This window comes from Rhinopithecus roxellana, chromosome 3 (genome assembly GCF_007565055.1).
Source record: "Rhinopithecus roxellana isolate Shanxi Qingling chromosome 3, ASM756505v1, whole genome shotgun sequence".
Classification (NCBI taxonomy): domain Eukaryota; kingdom Metazoa; phylum Chordata; class Mammalia; order Primates; family Cercopithecidae; genus Rhinopithecus; species Rhinopithecus roxellana.
Window position 1 is genome coordinate 146,910,520 of NC_044551.1, and position 25,160 is coordinate 146,935,679.

Genomic DNA, 25,160 nt, shown 5'->3' on the forward strand with positions numbered 1-25,160 from the left:
CGCCTTGGCCTCCCAAAGTGCTGGGATTACAAAACATTATTTCAAATACTGTTGGTGATATGCTTGAAGCAGTTAAAAACTAAATGAATACTAGGCAAGTCAGAAATGACTACGATTCAATTCAGTCACTCCTTTTTTTTTTTATTTTGAGACGTAGTCTTTCTCTGTCACCCAGGCTGGGGTGAGGTGGTGCAATCTTGGCTCATTGCAGCCTCTGCCTCCTGGGCTCAAGTGATCCTCTCACCTCAGCCTCCCGAACAACTGTGACTACAGGCACACATTACCACGCCCAGCTAATTATTGTATTTTTAGTAGAGACAGGGTTTTACCATGTTGCCCAGGCTGATCTCAAACTCTTAGACTCAAGCAATTCACCCGCATCTGCCTCTGAAAGTGCTGGGATTACAGATGTGAGCCACTGTGCTGGCCCCAGTCACTCATTTAGTGTATCCTTGTCTACAAAAGTGGATATCCACACAACACACTTCTCCCTTGGTTATACTTTAGCCCGGTGCTGCTGTTTGAACAGCACAATTTATTACTTTGTATGTGTTCACTCATAAACTAAAGGGGCCAAATTTATTCATACTTCAGCGAGATTATGCCAAGCTTTGTGCTGGACATGAGTTAGGTCTCACCATTATGCATTCTGTTATATGGTCTGTCTTATGTCAGGCTCTATGCAATGTTCCACTGGTAAAAGATTCAAACTGTTTAGAACCATAGCCCAAGCTCAGCATTAGAGATGGTTGTTATATTAGAGTTCTGACACGAAAAAGACTTCACATTCAAACTGTGATGCTTTAGGAATAGTTTAATGAAAGGACTAGAAACAAAGGTATGAGATAAGTGTAGGGAAACTGCAAGGCATAGTGCAGCACCCAGAGGCTAGTAACTGCACAGCGCTGTTACCACCCCTCATGGCAAAGGAAGGGATCACTTCCTGGAACTGGAGACAGAGACAGGGGCTGTGTGTAGAGTCACCTTAAAGGAGCTGAGATCTTTGGTAGAGAAAGGTATCCAGCATCCCAACCACACTCTTCCTTCCTCTCATCTCCTGCCACTGCTTTTCACTGGCCAAGCCCCAACAGGAAACCAGAGGGCAAGAGAGTCCCTTGAAGCACTTCATAGAGGTCAGCTTGCTGGAGAAGAGGGGAGAGTGGATCTAGGGGTGGGATGAAGGAAATAGAAGATACCTGGCACAGCCATCTATCCGTCCATGCATAAAGTTATCAGCATTTTTTAGTTCCAAAATCAACGACCAAAACTCACTAAGATACAGCTTACTTCATAATGGAGAATTTGATGAATGCTTGTTTGCTTTTCCAAACCTCATGATCACGAATATCACAGATATATCATCTTTCAGGCTCTATATTTTTCAGCAGAGTGTTAATTTTTTTATTGTTTTAATATGTGACTCTATCTCCTTATCTATTTTAATTAAAAGTATTAGAGGAAATGGGCTATTAAAAGCTGTATCTATATAAGTAGAGGGCAAACTACAGGAAGATGAAGGTATCCTAGACATATGGTGTTGAAGAAGGTTTAGAGGTAGAAGTGGGATAACTGGAATAAATGGTCCTCGAGTACACAGGCCTAAGGTGAGTGGAAGGAAAGAATGAACCAGGAGACAAGGAGATGGTAAATAGCTCAAGGTACATTTCTAAATATTTTTGAACACAAGAAACAAATGGTTTTATTAACTTACCAAATCTTCATAGTCACTAAACATGGTTAGTACATGTTTTTCTCTTCGCCAACTTTGGAGGTCGTCAGGGGCTTTATGAGTAAAATTTTAGTATCCAGTATTTCTTTACTTTTATGGACTTCAAACCTCTGAAATGTGGTATGGGTGGAGAGAAGGTACCTCTTTGAAATGAGAATAATAAAATCTGGGATTTGAAAGAGATCTTCCACTAGTATAAGAATCTAATTTACAACATTCTTGCTATATAACTTTCCAGTCATTTAAAGGAGGCCATTGCTAGGGAGCTCAATGTTTCCTTAGGCATCGTTTCAACTTTGCCTGCTCAAGCAAAGCATTTTCTCCTAGAAGCAGAGATACATTTTTACAGCTTCTGCCTATGGGTTCTGGAGAAGAGAAAAAGTAATATTTTCCCTCACCCATTGCCAGGTACATGGCTGAGGTACATATAACAAGAGACAAATTAACAATAGAGAAACATACTAATTTGTTTAATAAAAATTTTATGTGACATGGGAGCCTTCAGAAATGACCCAAACAAAAGGAAAAATCCGTATTTTTATACTTAGGTTTGATGAAGAGTAGACAGTCATGCGGAAATATAGTTGGATAAAGAAAGTATGACCTAATATTAATAAACTAAGGGAAATTTAGCAAGAGCTGTTGGTTGAAATTCTTCTTGACATCTCTGAGTCTTCGAAAATAAGGATGTTTCTTTCCTCTGAGTGTAGGGAAGCTACCTTTGTAATGAATAGTTTATGACCAGCTTCAGGCAGAGGAGAAGGACCATCAGAGACCTTCCTGCTTGTGCTATTTTCTCAAATACCACAGTGCCATATTTTGGGGTTAATGTTCTCCCCATCAGCTCTCCTGCCTTTGGATGGGTTTATCATAGTCTATTCCCTCTTCTATACAAAAAGCTCTCATGATACTCCTCTTCCTCTTTCTTCTAGCTTTCTTTTACCCTGGTGAAATAATTAACAATAATAAGAGAGATGCATAACGTTTTATTTGCACACGATGAACTAGACAATGGGCTAGATGTTTTATACATTCCATTGCCAATCTTTACAAAAACATTACAAGATTGGTATTTTTTTTTCTTTTTTTTTTTTGAGATGGAGTCTTACTCTGCCTCCCAGGCTGGAGTGCAGTGACGTGATCTTGGCTCACTGCAACCTCCGCCTCTCATGTTGAAGCTATTCTCTTGTCTCAGCCTCCTGAGTAGCTGGGACTACAGGTGCCCACCACCACACCCAGCTAATTTTTGTATTTTTAGTAGAGACAGGGTTTCACCATATTGGCCAGGCTGGTCTTGAACTCCTGACCTTGTCATTTGCCTGCCTCCGCCTCCCAAAGTGCTGGGATCACAGGCGTGAGCCACCATGCCTGGCCAAGATTGGTATTTTCATACCCATTTTACAGGTGAGAAAGGTCATGAAACTTCTAAGTGGCTGAGCTGGGATTAGAAAACAGATCTGAGACCTGGCAAGGTGGCTCACACCTGTAATCCCAGCACTTTGGGAGGCCGAGGTGGGCGGATCACCTGAAGTCAGGAGTTCGAGACCACCCTGGCCAACATGGTGATACCCTGTCTCTTCTAAAAATTAAAAAAAAAAAAAAATTAGCCAGGGGTGGTGGTGTGCACCCATAGTCCTGGCTACTTGGGAGGCTGAGGCAGGCGAATTGCTTGAATGATTCTCGGGAGGAGGAGGAGGTTGCTGTGAACCGACATCGGAGGTTGCAGTGAGCTGAGGTTGCAGCCTGCTGAGATCATGCCTCTGCACTCCAGCATGGGCGACAAGAGTGGAAACTCTATCCCAAAAAAGAAAAAAAAAAGAAAGAAAAGAAAACAGATCTGAGTTCAAGTGCACATTCTTTTCCCCAATCTCAGTTCCTTCATTTCCCAGACATCCTCAGCATCCTGGTCACTCTCTGGGTTAGTGTTTCTCAAACTGATGATTTTAAAAATCTGAATAGGGTACAGTGGCTCACGCCTGTTGTCCCAGCGCTCTAGGGGACTGAGGCCGAAGGATCACTTGATCCCAGGAGTTCGAGACCAGGCTGGTAACATGGCCAAATCCTGTTTCTACGAAAAATACAAAAATTAGCTGAGTATGGTGATATGTGCCTGTTGTCCCAGCTACTTAGGAGGCTGATGGGGGAGAATGGCTGTCCCTGGGAGGTGGAGGCTGCAGTGAGCTGTGATTGCACCCCTGCACCCCTGCACCCCCGCCTGGGTGACAGAGCAAGATCCTGTCTCAAAAACTAAAAATTCTGGTTGAGTAGGATCATCATTATGTTATTACAGAACTAAAAGAAAAAATATATTTGGAAAGTAGTGTGCTAAGCAAAATGAAAGAAGTTTCTATTTCTATTAGCACTTCCCAGAGCCTTGGATATGCTAAGTGCATTGTGAAGCTCTAGGAGGAATATAGAGGACTCAGGGTATTCTAATCCTATTTGACTCCAAGACTCTTTTTTTTTTTTTTGGTAGAATTATGGTCACCACTATTCTTTTTGGTGAGCACTGCTCTGAATTTATTTTTCTTTATCAGTATTGTTTTGAAAATGTGGGCTGGGCGCTGTGGCTCACGCCTGTAATCCCAGCACTTTGGGAGGCCGAGGCAGGCGGATCACAAGGTCAGGAGATTGAGACTATCCTGACTAACACGGTGAAACCCCATCTCTACTAAAAATACAAAAAATTAGCCTGGTGTGGTGGCAGGCAGCTGTAGTCCCAGCTACTCCGGAGGCTGAGGCAGGAGAATGGCGTGAACCCAGGAGGCGGAGCTTGGAGTGAGCCGAGATGGCGCCACTGCACTCCAGCCTGGGTGACAGAACAAGACTCGGTCCCAAAAAGAAAAAAAAAAGAAAATGTGGTATCTGCTGGTTGTGGTGGCTCATGCCTATAATCCCAGCACTTTGGGAGACCGAGGTGGGTGGATCACGAGGTCAGGAGTTCAAGACCAGCCTGGCCAAGATGGTGAAACCCTGTCTCTACAAAAAATACAAAAATTAGCCAGGCACAGTGGCGGGGGCCTGTAATCCCAGCTATTCAGGAGGGCGAGGCAGAGAATTGCTTGAACCCGGGAGGCAGAGGCTGCAGTGAGCCAACGGAGATCGCACCACTGCACTCCAGCCTGGGCGACAGAGCTCAACTTTCTGAAGACTATAGCTGTTTTCTTACTTGTATTAGTTTAAAAATTTTATTCCTTGTTGTATGTTTAAATCTTCTTTTTTCAAAGATGGGGTCTTGCTATGTTGCCCAGGCTGATCTTGGGTTCAAGCGATTCTCCTGCCTCAGCCTCCCGAGTAGCTGGGACTACAGGCATGTGCCACAATGCCCAGCTAATTTTTGTATTTTCAGTAGAAAAGGGGTTTCTCTATGTTGGCCAGGCTGGTCTCGAACTCCTGACCTCAAGTGACCTGCCTGCCTCGGCCTCCCAAAGTGCTGGGATTACAGGTGTGAGCCACAATATATATATTTTTTTAAATTTTTATATATATTGGCCTAAATATACATATTAATTAAATGATAATGTCAACTCATTAGATTTTTTTAAAAAAGAAAAAAATAAATGATGAGAAGTTTGAAATTGCCTATTAATGTAGATATAGTCTTCCATAGTTTTTGATAGATTGTTGTAAAATAATATAAATTACGCCCCTACTAAAAATACAAAAATTAGCTGGGCGTGGTGGTGCATGCCTGTAATCCCAGCTACTTACAAGGCTGAGGCAGGAGAATTACTTGAACCTGGGAGGCAGAGGTTGCAGTGAACAGAGATTGCGCTACTGCACTCCAGCCTGGGACAGAGTGAGACTGTCTCAAAAAAAAAAAAGAGAGAGACAAGGTCTCATTCTGTTACCCAGGCTGGAGTGCAGTGGTACAAACATGGCTCACTGCAGCCTCAACCACTTGGGCTTAATCAGTCCTCCTACCTCAGCCTCCTAGCAGCTGGAACTACAGGCAGATGCCACTACATCCAACTAATTTTTTATTTTTTGTACAGATGTGGTCTCACTGTGTTGCCCAGGTTGGTTTTCAACTCCTGGGCTCCAGCCATTCTCCCACCTCAGCCTCCCAAAGTGCTGGGATTACAGGCATGAGCCACCATATCCAGCTGCACTGCAATTTTCCCAGCTTGAATAGGGCCTGAGTTGATAGTATAACCACTTTTCTAGTACGTTGTTGTCTCCAGATTCAAACTTTAATGTCGCACCACTGCACTCCAGCCTCAGTGACAGTACGAGACTCTTTTTCACACACAAAAAAATAAAAATAAATAACATAAAATAAATTAGCTGGGGGTGGGGGCGCACGCTGGCCTCTCAATGTGCTGGAATTACAGGTGTGTGCCACCATGTCTGGCCTGAATCTTCAAGGATTGAACAGAAAACTCTAGTCTGAGACATTTTAGAAATTAATGACACAAAATTGAATCTTAGAAGATGGGAATTTTTTAGTATTAAGCTGTTTTGAAGGAAGAACAATGGACTATGATTCAACAGATTTTACAGCAACAACACCAACAAGAGTCATCAGGAAACTGTTTCTGAGACCCTGCTTCACTCAACCCAAGAGGTTTATGATTCTGAGTTGTTCAGTGACAAAAAATACCATTTTTCTTGAACAAAATGGGGCACTATTGAATTTGACCTGAGCCTTGTAATCCTGGAAAAAGGTTAAAGTTAATAAATTTTCCTACCTGGCTGGGCGGGGTGGCTCACACCTGTAATCCCGGCACTTTGGGAGGCCGAGGCTGGTGGATCACCTGATGTCAGGAGTTGGAGACCAGCCTGGCCAACGTGGTGAAACCCTGCCTCTACAAAAAATACAAAAATTAGCCGGGTGTGGTGGCACATGCCTGTGGCCTCAGCTACCCAGGAGGCTGAAGCATGAGGATTGGTTGAACCGGGGAGGCGGAGGTTGTAGTGAGCCAAGATTGCACTACTGCATTCCAGCCTGGGTGACAGAGCGAGACTCTGTCTCAAAAAAAAAAAAAAAAAAAGAAATTTCCCTACCCTTTGTGTACTGGAAATGGGCTTATTGCAAAGAATCACCCTTCCCCCTAGGATTTAGATAAGATTCACAGATGCCTCTCTTGTTCACCTATGCCAAGGCCAGATCCTCCAGGTTCCCATTCTCTGCCTCATAAAGCCTAGTTGAACCGCTTATGTCCATGGAATCAAAACTGGAACAGAGTGCTAGTTAATCCAACTTTGGTTAAGTTTCTCCCCTTCCCCCAGGCTCCTAAATTTTGGCTGCCCTTCAGTCTAAAAGTCCTTCCCTAAAAGGCTCTCCCAAAAATAGGCTCACCTCAGGGTAAAACATCCTCTGATCTACTAACCAGTCATGCTACCCGCATCCTTTAATCCCACTTCTCCACGCCTGGTCCTTTCTAGCCTTGTTTACTCCTCTCTAAAAAAGAAAATCCCTTTTTGCCTAACCTTTCTGACGCTTGCAGATGTTATTGTCAGAGAGTTCTCCCAGTTACCATTATCTTTCTCATACCCGCCACTTACATTAATCCTTTCGAATAAGTTGTCTCCTTGTCTTAATCGAATTTGTTTTCTAGTTGAATCAAACAACTATTTTATTCCCTTGAAAGCAATGAGTTAGGTGGACACAGATAACGTTTTAATGGAAACTTTTGAGGATACAAGAAGAAATAGTTTCAAAGATTTGTTTATGGTGGTAACGTTAATACCACAAACAAAAATAAGTAGTATAATAAAAATTCATTATAATAGGAATTTTCTGACAGAGTTGAAACTTAAAAGACTAGTCATAGTATAAATTAAATACTGACATTTTCAATTCCAGGACTTAACTCTTAAAAAACTTACTCTGAAAATATTTTAATTAAAAAAAAATTGAGGTCTAAGCTATTTTGAATGATAGTAAATGATGAATACATGTCACTATACATTTTTCAAAACTCATAGAACATTCAACATCAAGAGTGAATCCCTAATGTAAACTGTGGGCTTTAGTTGATAATGATGTGTTGGCGTTGGGCCACGGATTGTGACACATGTACAGAATGGCAATGGTGGGGGAGGCTGTGGGTGTCCAGTAGAGGGTGCCTGTGGGAACTCTCTGTACTTTCCCCTTCATTTTGCTATAAACCTAAAGCTGGTCTGAAAAATAGTCTATTCGTTAAAAAAAAAAGTTACAAAACTAAAGCTAAGAAAAACAAAGTTCAATTGATTTTCAAATTAATAACAAGCTCAAGCTCATTTTATACTGCCATATCAAAAGGATATAATGAAATGGAAAACTTCTGAACTGAGTTTTAAATCATTGTTTCTTAGGTATATAGCTCTCTCTCTCTCTCTCTCTCTCTCTATATATATATATATATAAAATATATGTAAAGAAAATCTTGTTTAAAGATTTTGCAAAACTTGGTCAGATTGAGGAGGAAGGAAGAGAATATCAGATATTTCTAGTATCTTGCTTTTCCTAGAAAACAAAGTAGAGGCCAGGCGCGGTGGCTTACACCTGTAATCCCAGCACTTTGGGAGGCCGAGGCGGGCAAATCACGAGGTCAGGAGTTCGAGACCAGCCTGGCCAATATGATGAAACCCCGTCTCTACTAAAAATACAAAAAGTAGCTGGGCATGGTGGCATGTGCCTGTAATCCCAGCTACTCAGGAGGCTGAGGCAGGAGAATCGCTTGAATCAGGGAGTCGGAGGTTGCTGTGAGCTGAGGTCGTGCCACGTCTCAGAAAAAAGTAGAGCAAGAATGAAGAAACAGAATTGCTAACCATTAGTAATATGATAATAACAACAAAACCACCCACAGTAATAATGTATTTAGAGAACACTTGCTAACTGGTCTAGCAGAAAATGAATTACCACAGTTTTGCAGAATTTATAGCCTCTTCCACCTAGAAATAAAGAACCATGTGTAACAGAATCGGGAACCTCCGGAGGGCTGGATCCATTAGGATGGAAGTAGAGCCCCTTGGCTGCTCTCTGTGTGCCAGCACAGGTGACCACAAACTCTGCTGACAGCAAGACAATAATTTTAGGAGGTAAGAATGTTTTCCTTCTGTTATTGCATCAACAATCCCTAAGGTTTGAGAAAAATGAAAAAGCAATTCAGTTCCTTTTTTACCCCCCTTAAATTGTAGACAGTAACTCTGGAGAACCTATCACTAGTTTGTCGAATATTTCTTCCAGTTTTTACTCCTCCCCACCTCCACTGGGAAGTATAGTAGAGTGGACAAAAGCCTGCAATTTGGGTGGATTCTAGCTTTTATTTACTTGGGTAAGTTATTTACATTCCTAGTACCTCTGGGCCTTCATTTGAAAATTGAGGATAATAAAATTCCCTCCCTAGGACCATTTATTAAATACTTAGGACACCCAGAGCTGTTTGGGAGCATTTCATGTGTATTAACTTGTTGAATCCTCACAACCGATCCTATGAGACCAGGACTATTAGTAATCTCCCTTTACCGAGGAAACTGAAGTTAAGTAGTTTGTCCAGGTTTGTCTTATTAACACTTCCTTAATCACTCTACTTATTCAAGTAACCTTTGAAGCTTTGTCACAAAATCAATGTTTCACAAATTTCTATAAAATCATGACATTGGAGAAGCACCTAATCCAGCGGTCCCCAAGCTTTTTGGCACCAGGGACTGGTTTCATGGAAGACAGTTTTTCCATGAACTGGGAGGGCAGTGGACAGGGGTTGGTTTCAGGATGAAACTGTTCCACTTCAGATCATCAGGCATTAGATTCTCATAAGGAGTACACAACCTAGATCCCTCACATGTGCAGTTTGCAATAGGGTTTGTGCTCCTATGAGAATCTAACGCTGCTGCTGTTCTGATAGGAGGCGGAGCTAGGGTAGTAATGCTCACTAGCCTTCGACTCACCTCCTGCTGTGCAACCCGGTTCCTAACAGGCCATGGACCAGTACTAGTCCGCAGCCTGAGGGTTGGGGACCCCTGACCTAATCCAGTTATTCTCAAACATTAATGTACATGAGGATCACCTACATGGCTTGTTAAAACTTAGGTTGCTGGTTCCCACCTTCAGAGTTTCTGTTGCCCTAAGTCTGGTATGGGGTTCAATAATTGCATTACTAACACATTCCCAGGTGATGCTGACGCTGCTGGTCCACACTTTCTTTGAGAAAGCTACAGCTCTAAACCAATTTCGTCAACTGACCAGTCTGCTTGTTATGACCCTTTCGTCGCGTCTGCTCTGAATGTTGTTGGCAAATGTGCAGAATGGCCTCAGGAGTGTGAGGCTGATTCATCTGGTTACTGTGACCTGTATTAGCTGCAGCTGGTGGCTGATTTCAAAATGGAGCAATTAAAGATTAAGACATCAAATTACAGGAAATTAAGATGAAGCACCACCAAGTATGAAACCCATAAAATCGCTAACATTCCCCTGTTTTTCTCACACACGTGCATCCTGTTTTGCTCTGTTACTCTGACATAAGACCACACCCAGAACAAACAAAAGACTGTCTCTGCCATCAGGGACTGATAAGGCTCACAGGTGGGCAAGAGAATCGATATATATTCAATGAAATATGATTCTGGTGCTGATAATTTTAAAAATGACATTATAAAAATGACTTTATATTACCCAAATTTTATAAATATCCATACTGTAACAGTGGCAGAGTTTGAATCTGAATTTCTGTTGCCTCCAAAGAGTGGCTTCTTTATGCCAAAATAATTTCTCTGCGTGTTTTCTGAGTTAGAACTTCATGTAACCATTTCATATGGATTCATTATTGACTTACATGATAATGGCTTCTTAGAATAAAAAACTGAAGCATATTTTAAGACAAATATATGAATTTGAAGTATAGGCTGAGATGGAAACAAGATGAAATTTCATAATGTTAATTAATAATTCATTTATATATACTTCATTTCTTAGAAGTTTATCTTCTGGGCCAGGCGCAGTGGTTTATGCCTGTAATCCCAGCACTTTGGGAGGCCAAGGCGGGAGGATCACCTCAGGTTGGGAGTTTGAGACCAGCCTGACCAACTTGGAGAAACCCCCGTCTCTACTAAAAATACAAAATTCGCTGGGCGTGGTGACATGCCTGTAATCGCAGCTACCTGGGAGGCTGAAGCAGGAGAATCACTTGTACCTGGGAGGCAGAGGTTGCGGTGAGCTAAGATTGTGCCATTGCACTCCAAAAAAAAAAAAAAAAAAAAAAGTAATGTATCTTTTGCATTTTTTCTTTTTTCTTTTTTTTTTCTTTTTCTTTTTCTTTTTTTCGCAGATCACAGAACTTTATTAAGATGGAATCACGGCTGGGAGCAGTGGCTCACACCTGTAATCCTAGCACTTTGGGAGGTCAAGCAGGCAGATCACCTGAGGTCAGGAGTTCAAGACCAGCCTGGCCAACTTGGTGAAACCCCATCTCTACTAAAAATACAAACAAACAAACAAAAAATTAGCCGAGCGTGGTGGTGGGTGCCTGTAGTCCTAGCTACTCAGGAGGCTGAGGCAGGAGAATTGCTTGAACCCGGGAGGTGGAGGTTGCAGTGAGCTGAGATCACACTACTGCACTCCAGCCTGGGTGACACAGCTAGACTCTGTCTCAAAAAAAAAAAAAAAAAAAAAAGGATGGAATTACTTTTAATTACATAGAAGCTATTTGCCTAACTCAAAACCCATGAGGTTCACATAAACTCATAGTTACAAAACTAGAAACAAATGTCATATTCAGAACCATAAGGAAATATGAGTCTGCCCATTTATTTTGAGCTGTTATTATCACCTGTCTTATCTGCTGGTGCCCATTTATTTTAAGCTGCTGTGGGCCATGCAGTAGTCGCTTGCATACAAGAAGTCTCATCACAGAGCTATAGCTGCTCTCAGGCCCTTGCTCTTTTCTCCACCTGCTGGCATTGCTCTCTCACTGTTGTTAGGAGATTCACTCATTCCTCTCCCTTGTCCTCTCCTTGGGATCCCTTGGCCAAGTCAGCATCTTTTGCTTGTCCTCCACTCCCATGTCCAGCTAAAGTTCTCAATTCGACAGCATCAGTGGCACCTAATCTACCTCAGGATCAACAGGCTGCATTTCTTTTTCTTTTCTTTTTTTTTTTTTTTGAGTCTGAGTCTCGCTCTGTTGCTCTGTTGTCCAGGTTGGAGTGCAGTGGCGTGATCTCGGCTCACTGCAAGCTCTGCCTCCCAGGTTCACACCATTCTCCTGCCTCAGCCTCCCAAGTAGCTGGGACTACAGGCTCCTACCACCACGCCCGGCTAATTTTTTGTGTTTTTAGTAGAGATGGGGTTTCACCGTGTTAGCCAGGATGGTCTCGATCTCCTGACCTTGTGATCCGCCTGCCTCGGCCTCCCAAAGTGCTGGGATTACAGGCGTGAGCCCCTGCGCCTGGCTGCATTTCTTTTTTTTTTTTTTGAGACGGAGTCTCGCTCTGTCGCACAGGCTGGAGTGCAGTGGCCGGATCTCAGCTCACTGCAAGCTCCGCCTCCCGGGTTCACGCCATTCTCCTGCCTCAGCCTCCCGAGTAGCTGGGACTACAGGCGCCCGCCACCTCGCCTGGCTAGTTTTTTGTATTTTTTAGTAGAGACGGGGTTTCACTGTGTTAGCCAGGATGGTCTCGATCTCCTGATCTCGTGATCCGCCCGTTTCGGCCTCCCAAAGTGCTGGGATTACAGGCTTGAGCCACCGCGCCCGGCGCATTTCTTCTTATATACACTCATTTAAAAAATTTAACTTGATTAGCACCAAGTAAAATGAATTCATATAAAGTTGATGAAACCTAGTTGGGTTGATTTGACAAAAATTAGTTTGAAGGATTTCTTCATATTATGTCCTTTCTGTGAGGTCACAGAGTTGGATTTCATATCACAGACTTCCCCAAATAGTTACTTCTTCCCTAATGTTTTTCCTAGAATTAGAACACTATGAGTTTTTATTTTTGTTTTTCTGTTTTTTTTTTTTTATGTGCTTTTTTTAAAAATCTTTTTTGAGACAGAGTCTCCCTCTGTTGCCCAGCCTGGCGTGCAGTGGTATGATCTTGGCTGGCTCACTGCAACCTCTGCCTCCTGGATTCAAGCAATTCTCCTTCTTCGGCCTCCCAAGTAGCTGGGATTTACCACGCCCAGCTAATTATTTTTATTTCTTTTTCTTTTTCTTTTTTCTTTTTGAGAAGGAGCCATCACGCTCAGTCCCTAGGTGAATTTTTAAATTTTTATTTTACTTTTTAAAAGAATTCCAAGGGGAATCAAGACAGTTTTATAAAAAATTCATTCTACTAATCTGTGAGTAGTACTTTTCTGAATCTGTTCAATCTACTATTTCAAATGACTGCAGTGATGCATATAATTTAGGATGGAATTGATTTAAATAAAATTCATCTAAAATTCATCTACATTTAGATTTAGATTACTACCCAGGAAGGTGAAATGTAATGTTTGCAGCTTCCTATCTTGTATTTGATTTAACCATAATATGATTCTCAACTCATAAATGTAGTTTCATTTTTGGAAGGCCTATACAATACATTTCAAGTGGTGATTAGTTTTAATAATTTCTCCAATAATTTTTCCTCTCTAATCAGGAAAATGAAGCATTTGAAACAAATAGTTGTGAATTCATTTGGGAGGTTTCATCACAGCTGAGTCAGTAGGCTTATCATGATTTTGTTTGGCATGTTTTACAATTACATTAATATATCAACCAACACCTGAAAAACCATGTACATGTAAATGTTTTGTTTGACTATAGCAAAAAATGCTGAAATTTTTCTGAAGACACACAAAAATGTTGTCTTTCATACAACTTGGAGAACAAATCTTTTGCCTCCACCCCCTGACTCCTTGGGCGCTGAGTATAGCACGGGAAGTTAGTAAATCCTCATATTTGCAATCATTCCTTTGCAGAAATTAACATAGGAGATGATAGATGTCTTGCTGCTGAAACTAATGCTGCTTAAAGAAAAAACACTGCAGTTTCAGCATTTTGGCTTGGTATGTATACAAGATAATAAGCTGTGTGAGTTTAGAAGCTTGGAACTAGTTCAACAAACAGATGCCAGTATGGCTCAACAGTAACGTGATGTGCCGTCTCCACTGTGATCTACATCTGTGTGCTGATCATCTTGTATTGAAAGGGCTACTTTTACTCTTGATATACCTTATTAGAAGTACACTACCTTTGGAAATTATTGTTTATCCTTAGAAGAACGTTGTGTGTGTGTGTGTGTGTGTGTGTGTGTGTGTATGTGTGTATGTGTTTCATTTAATACACAGCACCAGGATGCTCTAGCGTGAGGGGACATATCTTCAGATTACACTGACAGAAGGACTGCAGAGCCCTGGTTCCTGGAATACTGAAGCTCATGCTAGGCTGTCCTGGACTGTCTCAGACATTTAATTGCTACCCTGTGATTGGACTTGAGAGATTTTTCAAGTTTCCTCAGCAAAACATTTATAAATCATCTCTCAGGGTGAGTTAATTTTGCAGAACTAATGCTACCTATAACAAAAGCTAACATTAAATGCTTAGTATGGGCCGAGAACAGCCAAGCACAGCAGCTAACACCTATAATCCCAGCACTTTGGGAGGCTGAGGTGGGAGGATTACTTGAGCCCAGAAATTTGAGACCAGTCCTGGCAACATATAGAGACCCTGTCTCTACAAGAACAGCAACAACAAAATAAGTATGGTTTTTGTTTGTTTGTTTTGAGTTTCACTGTGTCACCCAGGCTGGAGTACAGTGGTATCATTATAGCTCACTGCAGCCTCGAACCTTGCAGGCTCAAAAGATCCCTGACATTAGCCTCCTGAGTAGCTGGGACTATAGGCATGTACCACCATGCTGGGCCAATTTTGAATTTATTTTTTTAAGAGACAGGGTCTTGCTGTGTTGCCTAGGCTGGTCATGGACTCCTGGCCTCAAGCCACATCGCTACAAAAAAATTTAAAAATTAGCTGGGCATGGTGGTGCATGCCTGTAGTCCTACCTACTAGAGAGGCTGAGGAGAAAGGATCACTTGAGCCAAAAAGTTTAAGGCTGCAGTGAGTCACGAGTGAGTCATTGCACTAGTAGGCTGCCCACTCCAGCCTGGGCAACAGAGTGAGACCCTGACTCTTAAAAAAAAAAGTTCCTATTGCACATGACTGTTGGGAAAGCAAAATTAGTTAGCATATATAAGCTCTTTAAAACAGTGCATAACACTTAGTAAGCACTCAGTAAATGTTAGCTTTTAATACTATGGGTATCTGTTGTAGTTTTGGGATCAAACTTTACATAACTGTGAATATTTAAAAATGTCAACACTTTGGATCCTTTTTCTTGGTCTTTCTTGGTTAGGAGCCTTAAGAAATCAGAATTCTCGGCCGGGCGCGGTGGCTCAAGCCTGTAATCCCAGCACTTTGGGAGGCCGAGACGGGTGGAGCACGAGGTCAGGAGATCGAGACCATCCTGGCTAATACGGTGAAACCCCGTCTCTACTAAAAATTACAAAAAACTAGCCAGGCGAGGTGGTGGGCGCCTGTAGTCCCAGCTACTTGGGAGGCTGAGGCAGGAGAATGGCTAAACCCGGGGGGCGGAGCTTGCAGTGAGCTGAGATCCGGCCACTGCACTCCAGCCTGTGCGACAGAGCGAGACTCCGTCTCAAAAAAAAAAAAAAAAAGAAATCAGAATTCTCATTTCATTCTGTCTCCACTCCTGCCCAAGCAGGAACTCCCAACTTTAAGATATTGCGTAGGCAGGGATTCAAACAGGTAAAGGCAAGAGTTTGAGCAAGAGGAGGAGGAGGGAGGACAATAAGCTCAGAAGAAGGGCTGAGTGCGTTAGTACAAGATGGGCATATCAAGGAACCAGTTACATACCAATACATTTGAAGCTTGTTTCCTATACACAAAGTCAACGCTAATAATGAGCTTGGCCAGCTGGAGGTGTCACTCTGTCAGTGGGTCCCACCCATTCCTCTGCTACCACCTGTTTTACTCCTACCTCCTGTCATTCTGATACTCTCCATTTCCCCGAAACACTGGCCATTGCCACCACCTTCATGTTACAATGTCAAGGAGGTGTCCTGATGCCACTGCAGAAAGTACCTATCTCTGTTCAGCCTCAGGAGAGGAACTTCATAAATCCAAGACATCGCCAGAGCTAGGCTCATCCTCCTGAAAAGGGTGACCAAAATGAGATATATATATTTTTTAGTAAGATGGGGGCTGGGCGCAGTGGCTCACTCCTGTAATCCCAGCACTTTGGGAGGCCAAGGTGGGCTGATCACTTGAGGTCAAGAGTTCAAGACCAGCCTGGCCAACATGGTGAAACCTTGTCTCTACTAAAAATACAAAAATTAGCCGGGTGTGGTGGCAGGCACTTGTAATCCCAGCTACTTGGGAGGCTGAGGCAGGAGAATTGCTTCAACCCGGGAGGTGCAGGTTTCAGTGAGCTGAGATCGTGCCACTGCACTCCAGCCTGGGTGACAGAGCAATATTCAGTCTAAAAAAAATAAAAATAAAAATAAAAATAAAGATGGAGTTTTGCTACATTGCCCCATGGTCTTGAACTCCTGGCCTCAAGTGATCCTTCTGCCTCAGCCTCCCAAAGTGTTGGGATTATTGACCTACCCAACCACACCCAGCCAGATAATTTTTTAAGTTGATTCATTTTATTAAAAGCCAATATTTAATTTAATATTTGTTTATCTTTTAAAGCCAGTATTTTAAAGCCCTCTATCAAACAAAAACTGTTGGGGTTTTCCTTTAAGGTATACTCATGTTCAAATACATCATTATAGACTAAGACATAATTTAAATTATGACATGTCCCATAATTTCAAATATATATTCCTTAATTTAGAATATATACTTTTTTTTTGAGATGAAGTCACGCTCTGTTGCCCAGGCTGGAGAGCAGTGGCACTATCTCAGTTCGCTGCAACTTCTGCCTCCTGGGTTCAAACCATTCTTGTGCCTCAGCCTCCTGAGTAGCTGGGATTACAGGCGTGTGCCACCACACCCGACTAATTTTTGTATTTTTAGTAGAGACGAGGTTTTACCGTGTTGGTCAGGCTGGTCTTGAACTCCTGAACTCAGGTGATCTGCCTGTCTCGGCCTCCCAAAGTGCTGGGATTACAGTCGTGAGCACCAGCGCACCCAGCGTGGAATATATCCTTCTTACACCTTTGAATTTTAGGAATAAAAGGTACTGTTGAGAGCATTCCATTTCATGTTAGCATTTTTTAGATGAGGAAACTGAGAGGTGGTGAGGTAAAGACATTTGTCTTTGTTCACAGGGCTAATTAGTAGAGCTGAGACAAGAACAGAATTATCAGTCAAGAGCAATTTTTATGACATCATAGAGGACCTGTCCTCCAAAGTAATTACTGTCATTTCGAAGGGTTCCAGAATGTGAGGATATGTGGAAAAGTAACATCAACAGTTCATGCAGAATGGGAGTTAGGGGTACTAGTGTGTGGTCTTGGGAAAGTTATTCCCACCTCTTTGCAAGTCACAGTTTACTTGATTGTAAATGTTTCAGTGTGTTTGTAGAGTGTCTGCTCTATATTAGGGACAGAATCAGTATTACATGCATGTATTTTGGCACCCAATAATTGTTAACTGTCATTTCTGAAAGGCATGTTGTGGAAATCTAATAAAGTAACACTTTCCATCTTTGCAAAATTGAGAATACCTAGGAACATCTACATCCTGGATCCTTTTCTAGGTCTTTCCCAACTGTGAGAAATAAGAATTCTCTTCCTAACTCCAGCCTGTCTCCACCTTAGCCCAAGCAGGCACCATCCAACCAGTGCTCAGTCCAGTGCCTAAAAAAGAAATGTTTGTAAAAAGGAAATGCAATGGTATCTCTGGAATTTTTTTTTTCTTTTTCTTTCTTTCTTTCTCTTTTCTTTTTTTTTTTTTTGAGACAGAGTTTTGTTCTTGTTGCCCAGGCTGGAGTGCAGTAGTGCAATCTTGGCTCACTGCAACCTCCACCTCCCAGGTTCATGTGATTTTCCTGCCTCAGCCTCCTGAGTAACTGGTATTACAGCCACTCACCATCATGCCCACCTAATTTTTTGTTATTTTTAGTAGAGACAGGGGTTTCACCATGTTGGCCAGGCTGTTCTCTAATTCCTGACCTCAGGTGATCCACTCACCTCGGCCTCCCAAAATGTTGGAATTACAACCATGAGTCACTGCGCCCGACCTAGAATTTTTTTTTCTTGGCTCACTGCCACTTTCGCCTCCTGGGTTCAAATGATTCTCCTGCCTCAGCCTCCTGAGTAGCTGGGATTACAGGTGTGTGCCACCACACCCAGCTAATTTTTGTATTTTTAGTAGAGACAGGATTTCACCATGTTGGCCAGGTTGGTCTTGAACTCCTGACTTCAGGTGATCTGCCCACCTTGGTGACATGAGCCACTGCGCTCTGTCTACAGTGTATATACTTTTTTCAAAAAATCTTTTCTTTGAGACAGGGTCTCTGTCACCAGGCTGGAGTGCAACGGTATGATCTCGGCCATGAACACTGCAGCCTCCGCCTCCAGGGTTCAAGTTATTCCCGTGCCTCAGCTTCCCAAGTAGCTGGGATTACAGGTGTGCACCACCATGCCAGGCTAATTTTGTATTTTTAGTAGAGATGGGGTTTTGCTTTGTTGGCCAGGGTGGTCTCGAACTCCATACCTCAGGTGATCTTTTCACTGACTGTAATGCACCCAAATGGTGGCTCAGCCTTAATCCAATGAGATGGTTAGCAATTTTTGAACTGGTAGTGCTGGCTTTAAATTCTTGTTTTACCACCTATTCTTCAAAGTGGTGTGAGATTAATGAGATAATTTCTCTGAACCGTTTTACATCTTGATGTGAAAGAAAATCATATGTATGAGCTATTATTGTTCTGTTTATAATCCAGAATGATCTGATGAGGTAGCATGTTTAGACACCTAAATGATAATGGAGAGTTTGCATTGCTTTTAATTCATTTGATTGATTTGTTGAGTTTTTAATTTGTATTATTATTAATTTTTTAAAATATTTTTAACCCAATGGTTCTTTCAGAGATATAATTTGAGTTTTTAATTGAACAGTGAGTTTTTAATTCACATGGAACCAAGAATTACTCATTTTCTCTTTGTTGGCAAGCTCTATCTTATCCATTTAATGCTGATCTCTTTTTTGTTTTTTGGTGGGTTTTTTTTTTATTTATTTTTATCTCTATCTGGAAACTTGTCTGACTGGTCTTTGCTTCTGAAGACATTAGGTTATTAAAAAGTCTTGGCGTTCCTTCCTTTATGATTGCCCAAATGACTAACTAAGTTTGAGGCAAATTCTTTTTCTTTGTTTTTTTTACTTTTTTAGTTCACTGCACAGATGTATGAGGCAAAGTCTTGTTACCTAACTTTGTCATATAATTCCAGAGAATCAACAGATATCGGTCATTAAAGTGGGTTTTTTTTTTTTTTAGTACAAAAGACCACTGTATTTATTAAAATTTATTAAATAGAATAAAGCAAGACTTTATTCTAGACTTTTAGTTTGTCTTCTTTGGTCTTCATGGTTAGACTTTCTTTAGAAGATTGAAAGCAATTTTTCCTCTGTTGCTGAGGCCTTTTCCATCTGGCAAATGCTGCCTTTTCAATGGAGCTGAAAAATGGCTTGATTTATTTTTGTTGTTTCTGAGTTTATTTATCAACGTAATTAATATTATCAAAACTGTTCTTGGAATACAGCTTAATCCCTCAGCTTTTGTTTTTGATGCTAGGATGATTAGCTCTGGAAGAAAAAAATTGTACACCAGGCATAATAGCAGCGGTAGCATTTCTTAATCTTTCTCCTTCTGCCCACGTTTGTTTACTCACACATCCATCTGTAATTTCTCAGAATTAATCACTGTTCCTTTAGTCTGAAGATAATTGAGAGGCCTCTTTTCTGAGACTTTACAATTGAATCTCTTCTGATAAATGGACCATAGGAACCATTCACTGACACAAATTCCCTCTTCTGAGAAAAGGAAGTCACTTTTTTGTTGTTTGTTTGTTTGTTTTTGAGACAGAGTTTCACTCTGTTGCCCCAAGCTGGAGTGCAATGACACAGTCTCAGTTCCCTGCAACCTCCAACTCCTGGGTTCAAGCAATTCTCCTGCCTCAGCTTCCTGAGGAGCTTGGACTACAGGCGTGTGCCACCACAACTGGCTAATTTTTGTATTTTTAGTAGAGACAGGGTTTCACCATGTTGGCCAGGCTGGTCTCAAACTGCTGACCTCAGGTAATCCATCCGCCCCAGCCTCCCAAAGTTCTGGGTTTACAGGCGTGAGCCACCGTTACCGACCAGAAGTCACTGTTTTTTAACACAGCACTCCTTAGCCCCTTTCAGCCTGAATATTTTATTGTCATATCCCCACTTAAAAATGTTGGGTTATTTAATAAAAATCAATTTCAGCAATGCTGTTTTCATTCCATGTGTCTTCCCTTCCTCTTTATTTTTTAGAGACGGGGGCTCACTGTGTTGCCCAGGCTGGGTTTGAACTCCCGAGCTCAAGGGACCCTTCTGAGTAGCTGGAATTACAGACGTGAGCCACTGTACCTGGCTGTCTTCCCTTTTCTTTTTAATTCCATGCATAACCCTTTGTGACCCTAGCAAAATTATTTCCATAGTCCAACAGGCTGGGATTCTGGACTAACAGGACCTAAAGTGCCAAATGTCCTGTGTTAACTTGTAAGTTCCATTGATAAATTGTGCAGTAAACAGTGCAATAGTGAGTTACTGATTTTTCTGCCAAAAGGAGGCATTTCTTTTCTCTATAAGAGCACCTGATTTTGAGTTGTTAAGAACCACAATTCAGTCCATAATGGCTATTTTCTTTATTTGACTCTTTCTCAATTATTCCTGTATTTCCTTTAGTTCATTGTTCTTTTCTGCCACTAAAGTAACTTTTTCATCTCTGCATAAGATCTTCTTTTTCATCCTCTCTACTTTGGTTTCTAAAGAAAACTTAGAAAAGGAAAGTGCAAAGATAGAAGTCCATGGTCAAGACAGTGAGAGAAAGAAATAGAGGAAGGACAGGCTGAGGAGGGCTGGTAGCTGGTGAGTGGGTGGAGTAGATTGTCATCAACACTTCGGGGCTCCTTCTTCCTCAGCTAGCTAATCTAATGCCAGGATTTAGCCACTACAACTCCCTAGGGCTTCTGCTCACAACTTCAAGACCATTTGCAAGGCAGCCTGCCTTAGAAGGCAGTCGGTTGGTTATCTCCCTTGTTGGCCCACAGTGTGATTTTGCCACAGTACCCGCTGGCCTGGCATGATGGAAATCTGACAGACCTGCCTCGTGGAGACCTAACAGACCAGCTTCTCTCTCTTTCCTTTATTACAGTCTGAGAGAGGCCCAGAGGAGGAGGAAGCTGCAGGCATAAATGTCTCCCTCTATGAGGGAACACTTGTGAAATTCACCGTGCAGAGAAAACAATGCTGTGGGGGTGTCATTTTCAGTTGTGCTATTGCTGGCATGGCAATTTAAACAGTACTATTTCCCTGATCTGTTTGGGCTTGGTTTCCACTCTTGCATAATGTACATGCCAGGTTCTTTATACTGTGGATAGCAGAGTGCCCACAGATATCTGGGCTTGGAGAGCTGTAGGGTTCTCTAATTTTATGAGTCAAGCAGAGAGAGAGAGAGATAAAATCTCATATTCTTATTTCTCAAACAATATATCAGCATCAAAGGCCAGTTTTAATTGTTCTTACATATTTTATTGATTTATTTACGTTTAGACTGGCTTATTTTCATCCATAATCTGTCAGCATATCAATAGTTGTTTCAGATATTTAGATACTTTGATAATGCATTATTTACATTTCTCTTGAATGACAAAAACAAAACATAACATACGGTGCTATTTTAATCACAGTAATGGCTCAAAGATTCTAAAAGGAAAAAAAAAGGAAGCTCTTAACACAAGGAAACAGTGTGCTGTGCTCTTGCTTATAGGAATTTATTGGAAAAAATGGAATCAGAGATATTTGCCCTTTTTATTAAAATCAGCTTAATAGTTCTTAGCACCACTTGCTAGCACATTGTGTAATTAATCTTGGGGTACTAGATTTTCTCCAGATGTGTAGCTTTTTGTTTTCCTGGGGATTGTGACTTTTTTAATTGTATTTTTTTTAAATTTAAGGTTTAGGGGTACATGTGCAGGTTTGTTATGTAGGTAAACTTGTGTCACGAGGGTTTGTTGTACAGATTATTTCATCACCCAGGTATTAAACTTACTAATCAATAGTTTTTTTTTATTTTTTCTGCCCCCCTCCTCGATCCCACCCTCCACCCTCAAGGAAGCCTCAGTGTCTGTTGCTGACTTATTTTCATGATTTGTCATCATTTAGCTCCCCCTTATAAATCAGAACATGTGGTAGTCGGTTTTCTTTTTTTTTTTTTTTTTTTTTTTTGAGACGGAGTCTCGCTCGGTCTCCCAGGCTGGAGTGCAGTGGCTGAGTCTTGGCTCACTGCAAGCTCCGCCTCCCGGGTTCACGCCATTCTCCTGGCTCAGCCTCCCAAGTAGCTGGGACTATAGATGCCCACCACCACACCCAGCTAATTTATTTATTTTTGAGACGGAGTCTCGCATTGTCTTCCAGGCTGGAGTGCAGTGGTGCAATCTCGGCTCACTGCAAGCTCCGCCTCCCAGGTTAACGCCATTCTCCTGCCTTAGCCTCCCGAGTAGCTGTGACTACAGGCGCCCGCCACCATGCCTGGCTAATTTTTTTGTGTTTTTAGTAGAGACGGGGTTTCACCATGTTAGCTAGGATGGTCTTGATCTCCTGACCGCGTGATCTGCCTGCCTGGGCCTCCTAAAGTGCTGGGATTGCAGGCGTGAGCCACTGCGCCCGGCAATTTTTTGTATTTTTATTAGAGACGGGGTTTCACCGTTTTAGCCAGGATGGTCTTGGTCTCCAGACCTCGTGATCCGCCCGCCTCGGCCTCCCAAAGTGCTGGAATTACAGGTGTGAGCCACCGCGCCCGGCCCCTTTTTTTGTTTTGAGACGGTTTCCCTCTTGTCGCCCAGGCCAGAGTGCAATGGCACAATCTCGGCTCACTGCAACCTCCGCCTCCCAGGTTCAAGCGATTCTCCTGCCTCAGCCTCCCGAGTAGCTGGGGTTACAGACTCCCACTAACATGCCCAGCTAATTTTTTTTTTTTGGTATTTTTAGTTTTTAGTAGAGTCAGGTTTTCTCCAGGTTAACCAGGCTGGTCTCGAACTCCTGCTCTGAGGTGTTCTGCCCCCCTCGGCCTCCCAAAGGGCTGTGCTGGGATTACAGGTGTGAGCCACCATGCCCAGCCCTGGGTTCTTTTTACATCTTTATTTATTTATTTCTTTGAGACAGTGTCACACTCTGTTTCCCAGACAGGAGTGCAGTGGTGTGATCACGGTTCACTGCAGTTTCAACCTCCTATTTTATATATAAATATAAAATATATGAATATAAATATATAAATTATATATAAAATAATATATACATATATACAATGTACGTACATATATATAAAACTTGTCCAAGTGAGCCACTGCACCCAGCCTATATATATGTTTTATATATATATTTTTTATATCTATATGTGTATATATATATTTTTGAGACAGAGTCTCGCTCTGTCGCCCAGGCTGGAGTGCAGTGTCATGATCTTGGCTCACTGCAACCTCCACCTACCAGGTTTCAAGCGATTCTCCTGCCTCAGCCTAAATAGCTGGGATTACAGGTGCATGCCAACACACCCAGCTAATTTTTTTGTAGTTTTAGTAGAGATGGGGTTTTACCATGTTGGCCAGGCTGGTCTCAAACTCCTGACCTTGTGATCCGCCCACCTCAGCCTCCCAAAGTGCTGGGATTACAGGCTTGAGCCACTGTGCCTGGCCATATATATATTTTTTTTAATTTTAACTTTAATTTTATTATTTTTTTTTTAGAGACAGTGTCTGACTCTGTTGCCCAGGCTGGCGTACAGTAGTGCCACCATAGGTCATTGCTGCCTCAAACTTTTGGGCTCAAGTGATCCTCCTGCCTCACATTCTCACAAGTATCTAGGACTACAGGTGTGGGGTACCACACTCAGCTTATTTTTGTGCTTTTTTTGGTAGAGATAGGGTCTCACTGTGCTGCCCAGGTCTTGAACTTCTGGCCTCAAGCAATCCTCCTGCCTTGGCCTTCCAAAATGCTGAGATTATATATGTGAGCCACCGTGCCTGGCCTTTTATTTAATATTATATCATGCATTTCTTTCCATGATTTTATATATCATAATGATTATATAATTTCTTTTTATGTTTATTTGTTATAATTTACCTAGCTATACCCCTAATATTTATCTTTAATATAGTTTGGGGAAATGGCGCTGGTAATGCTATAAGAAAAATTTTGGGGTATGTAGCTTTATTCATTTTGTTAAATGATTTCTGGAGGATAGCTTTTCATAAGAAAGATTATTGAATCTAAGACTTTGAGAGTGGGATGTGAAGGTGTGTGTGCCTGCAGTCCCAGCTACTTGGGTGACTGAGGCAGGATGATTGCTTGAGCACAGGAGCTCGAGGCTGTAGTGTGCAGTGATAGTGCCTGTGAATAGCTGTTGCACTCCAGTCAAGCCGAGGCAACACAGCAAGACTCAGTCTCAAAATAAAAATGCTTTGAACTATTTTATGATTCTTGATATATTTTGTAATATTGTTTTCCAAACACACCTTTACCATCTCTGGATTAATGCTAGATTGTTTTGTTTCATGGGAGAACAAACACTGGAAAGAGTTCCTGGAACTGAATCTGTTTAAAAATAGACTAAAGCCAGGCCTGGTTGCCTGCGCCTATAATCTCAGCTACTGGGAGGCTTTGAAGCTGGAGGATCACTTGAGCTCAGGAGTTTAAGACGAGCCTGGGCAATATAGTGGGAGCCTGTCTGAAAAAAAAAAAGAAAGAAAAGAAAATAGACTAATGTGCAAAGCTAAATAAAATAGCAAATGCACAATAAATAGCAAACACTTTGGGTAATAAACTGGTTTCAGATGTGATCTAACAAGGATAATTGAAAATCCCATCCTCAAGTTGCCTAACCTTTTTACTAAACCTCAATCTCTTTATCTGTAAAATGGGAGTAATAATAGGCCAGGCATAGTGGCTCACGCCTGTAATCCCAGCACTTTGGGAGACCAAGGCAGGCAAATCACCTGAGGTCAGGAGTTCAAGACCAGCCTGGTCAACATGGTGAAATCCCATCTCCACTAAAAATACAAAAATTAGCCAGGCGTGGTGGTGCATGCCTGTAATCCCAGCTACCCTGGAGGCTGAGGCAGGAGAACCGCTTGAACTCTGGAAGCAGGGGTTGCAGTGAGCTGAGATCACGCCACTGCACTCCAGTCTGGGTGACAGAGCAAGCCTCCGTCTCAAGTAATAATAATAACAATGAGCAACACAACAACATTTTTACA

At 42.0% G+C, this 25,160-nt stretch overlaps 1 protein-coding gene across 4 annotated transcripts in view; it reads left to right on the top strand.

The window, feature by feature from the left end:
- Positions 1-25,160, top strand: part of LOC115896493 — a 152,587-nt gene that overhangs the window by 35,437 nt on the left and 91,990 nt on the right. Inside the window, exons 2-4 of one of the 4 annotated variants that reach the window (XM_030927536.1) lie at positions 8,636-8,755; positions 10,180-10,238; positions 13,611-13,632. The exons of 1 other annotated variant lie outside the window; for it this stretch is intronic. In XM_030927536.1, the coding sequence (XP_030783396.1) occupies positions 8,636-8,668 (33 nt within the window). In that variant the 3' untranslated portion in view covers positions 8,669-8,755; positions 10,180-10,238; positions 13,611-13,632. Of the gene's footprint in view, positions 1-8,635; positions 8,756-10,179; positions 10,239-13,610; positions 13,698-25,160 lie in introns of those variants that run through there. 2 more of the 4 variants (XM_030927538.1, XM_030927535.1) reach the window with 2 other exon arrangements.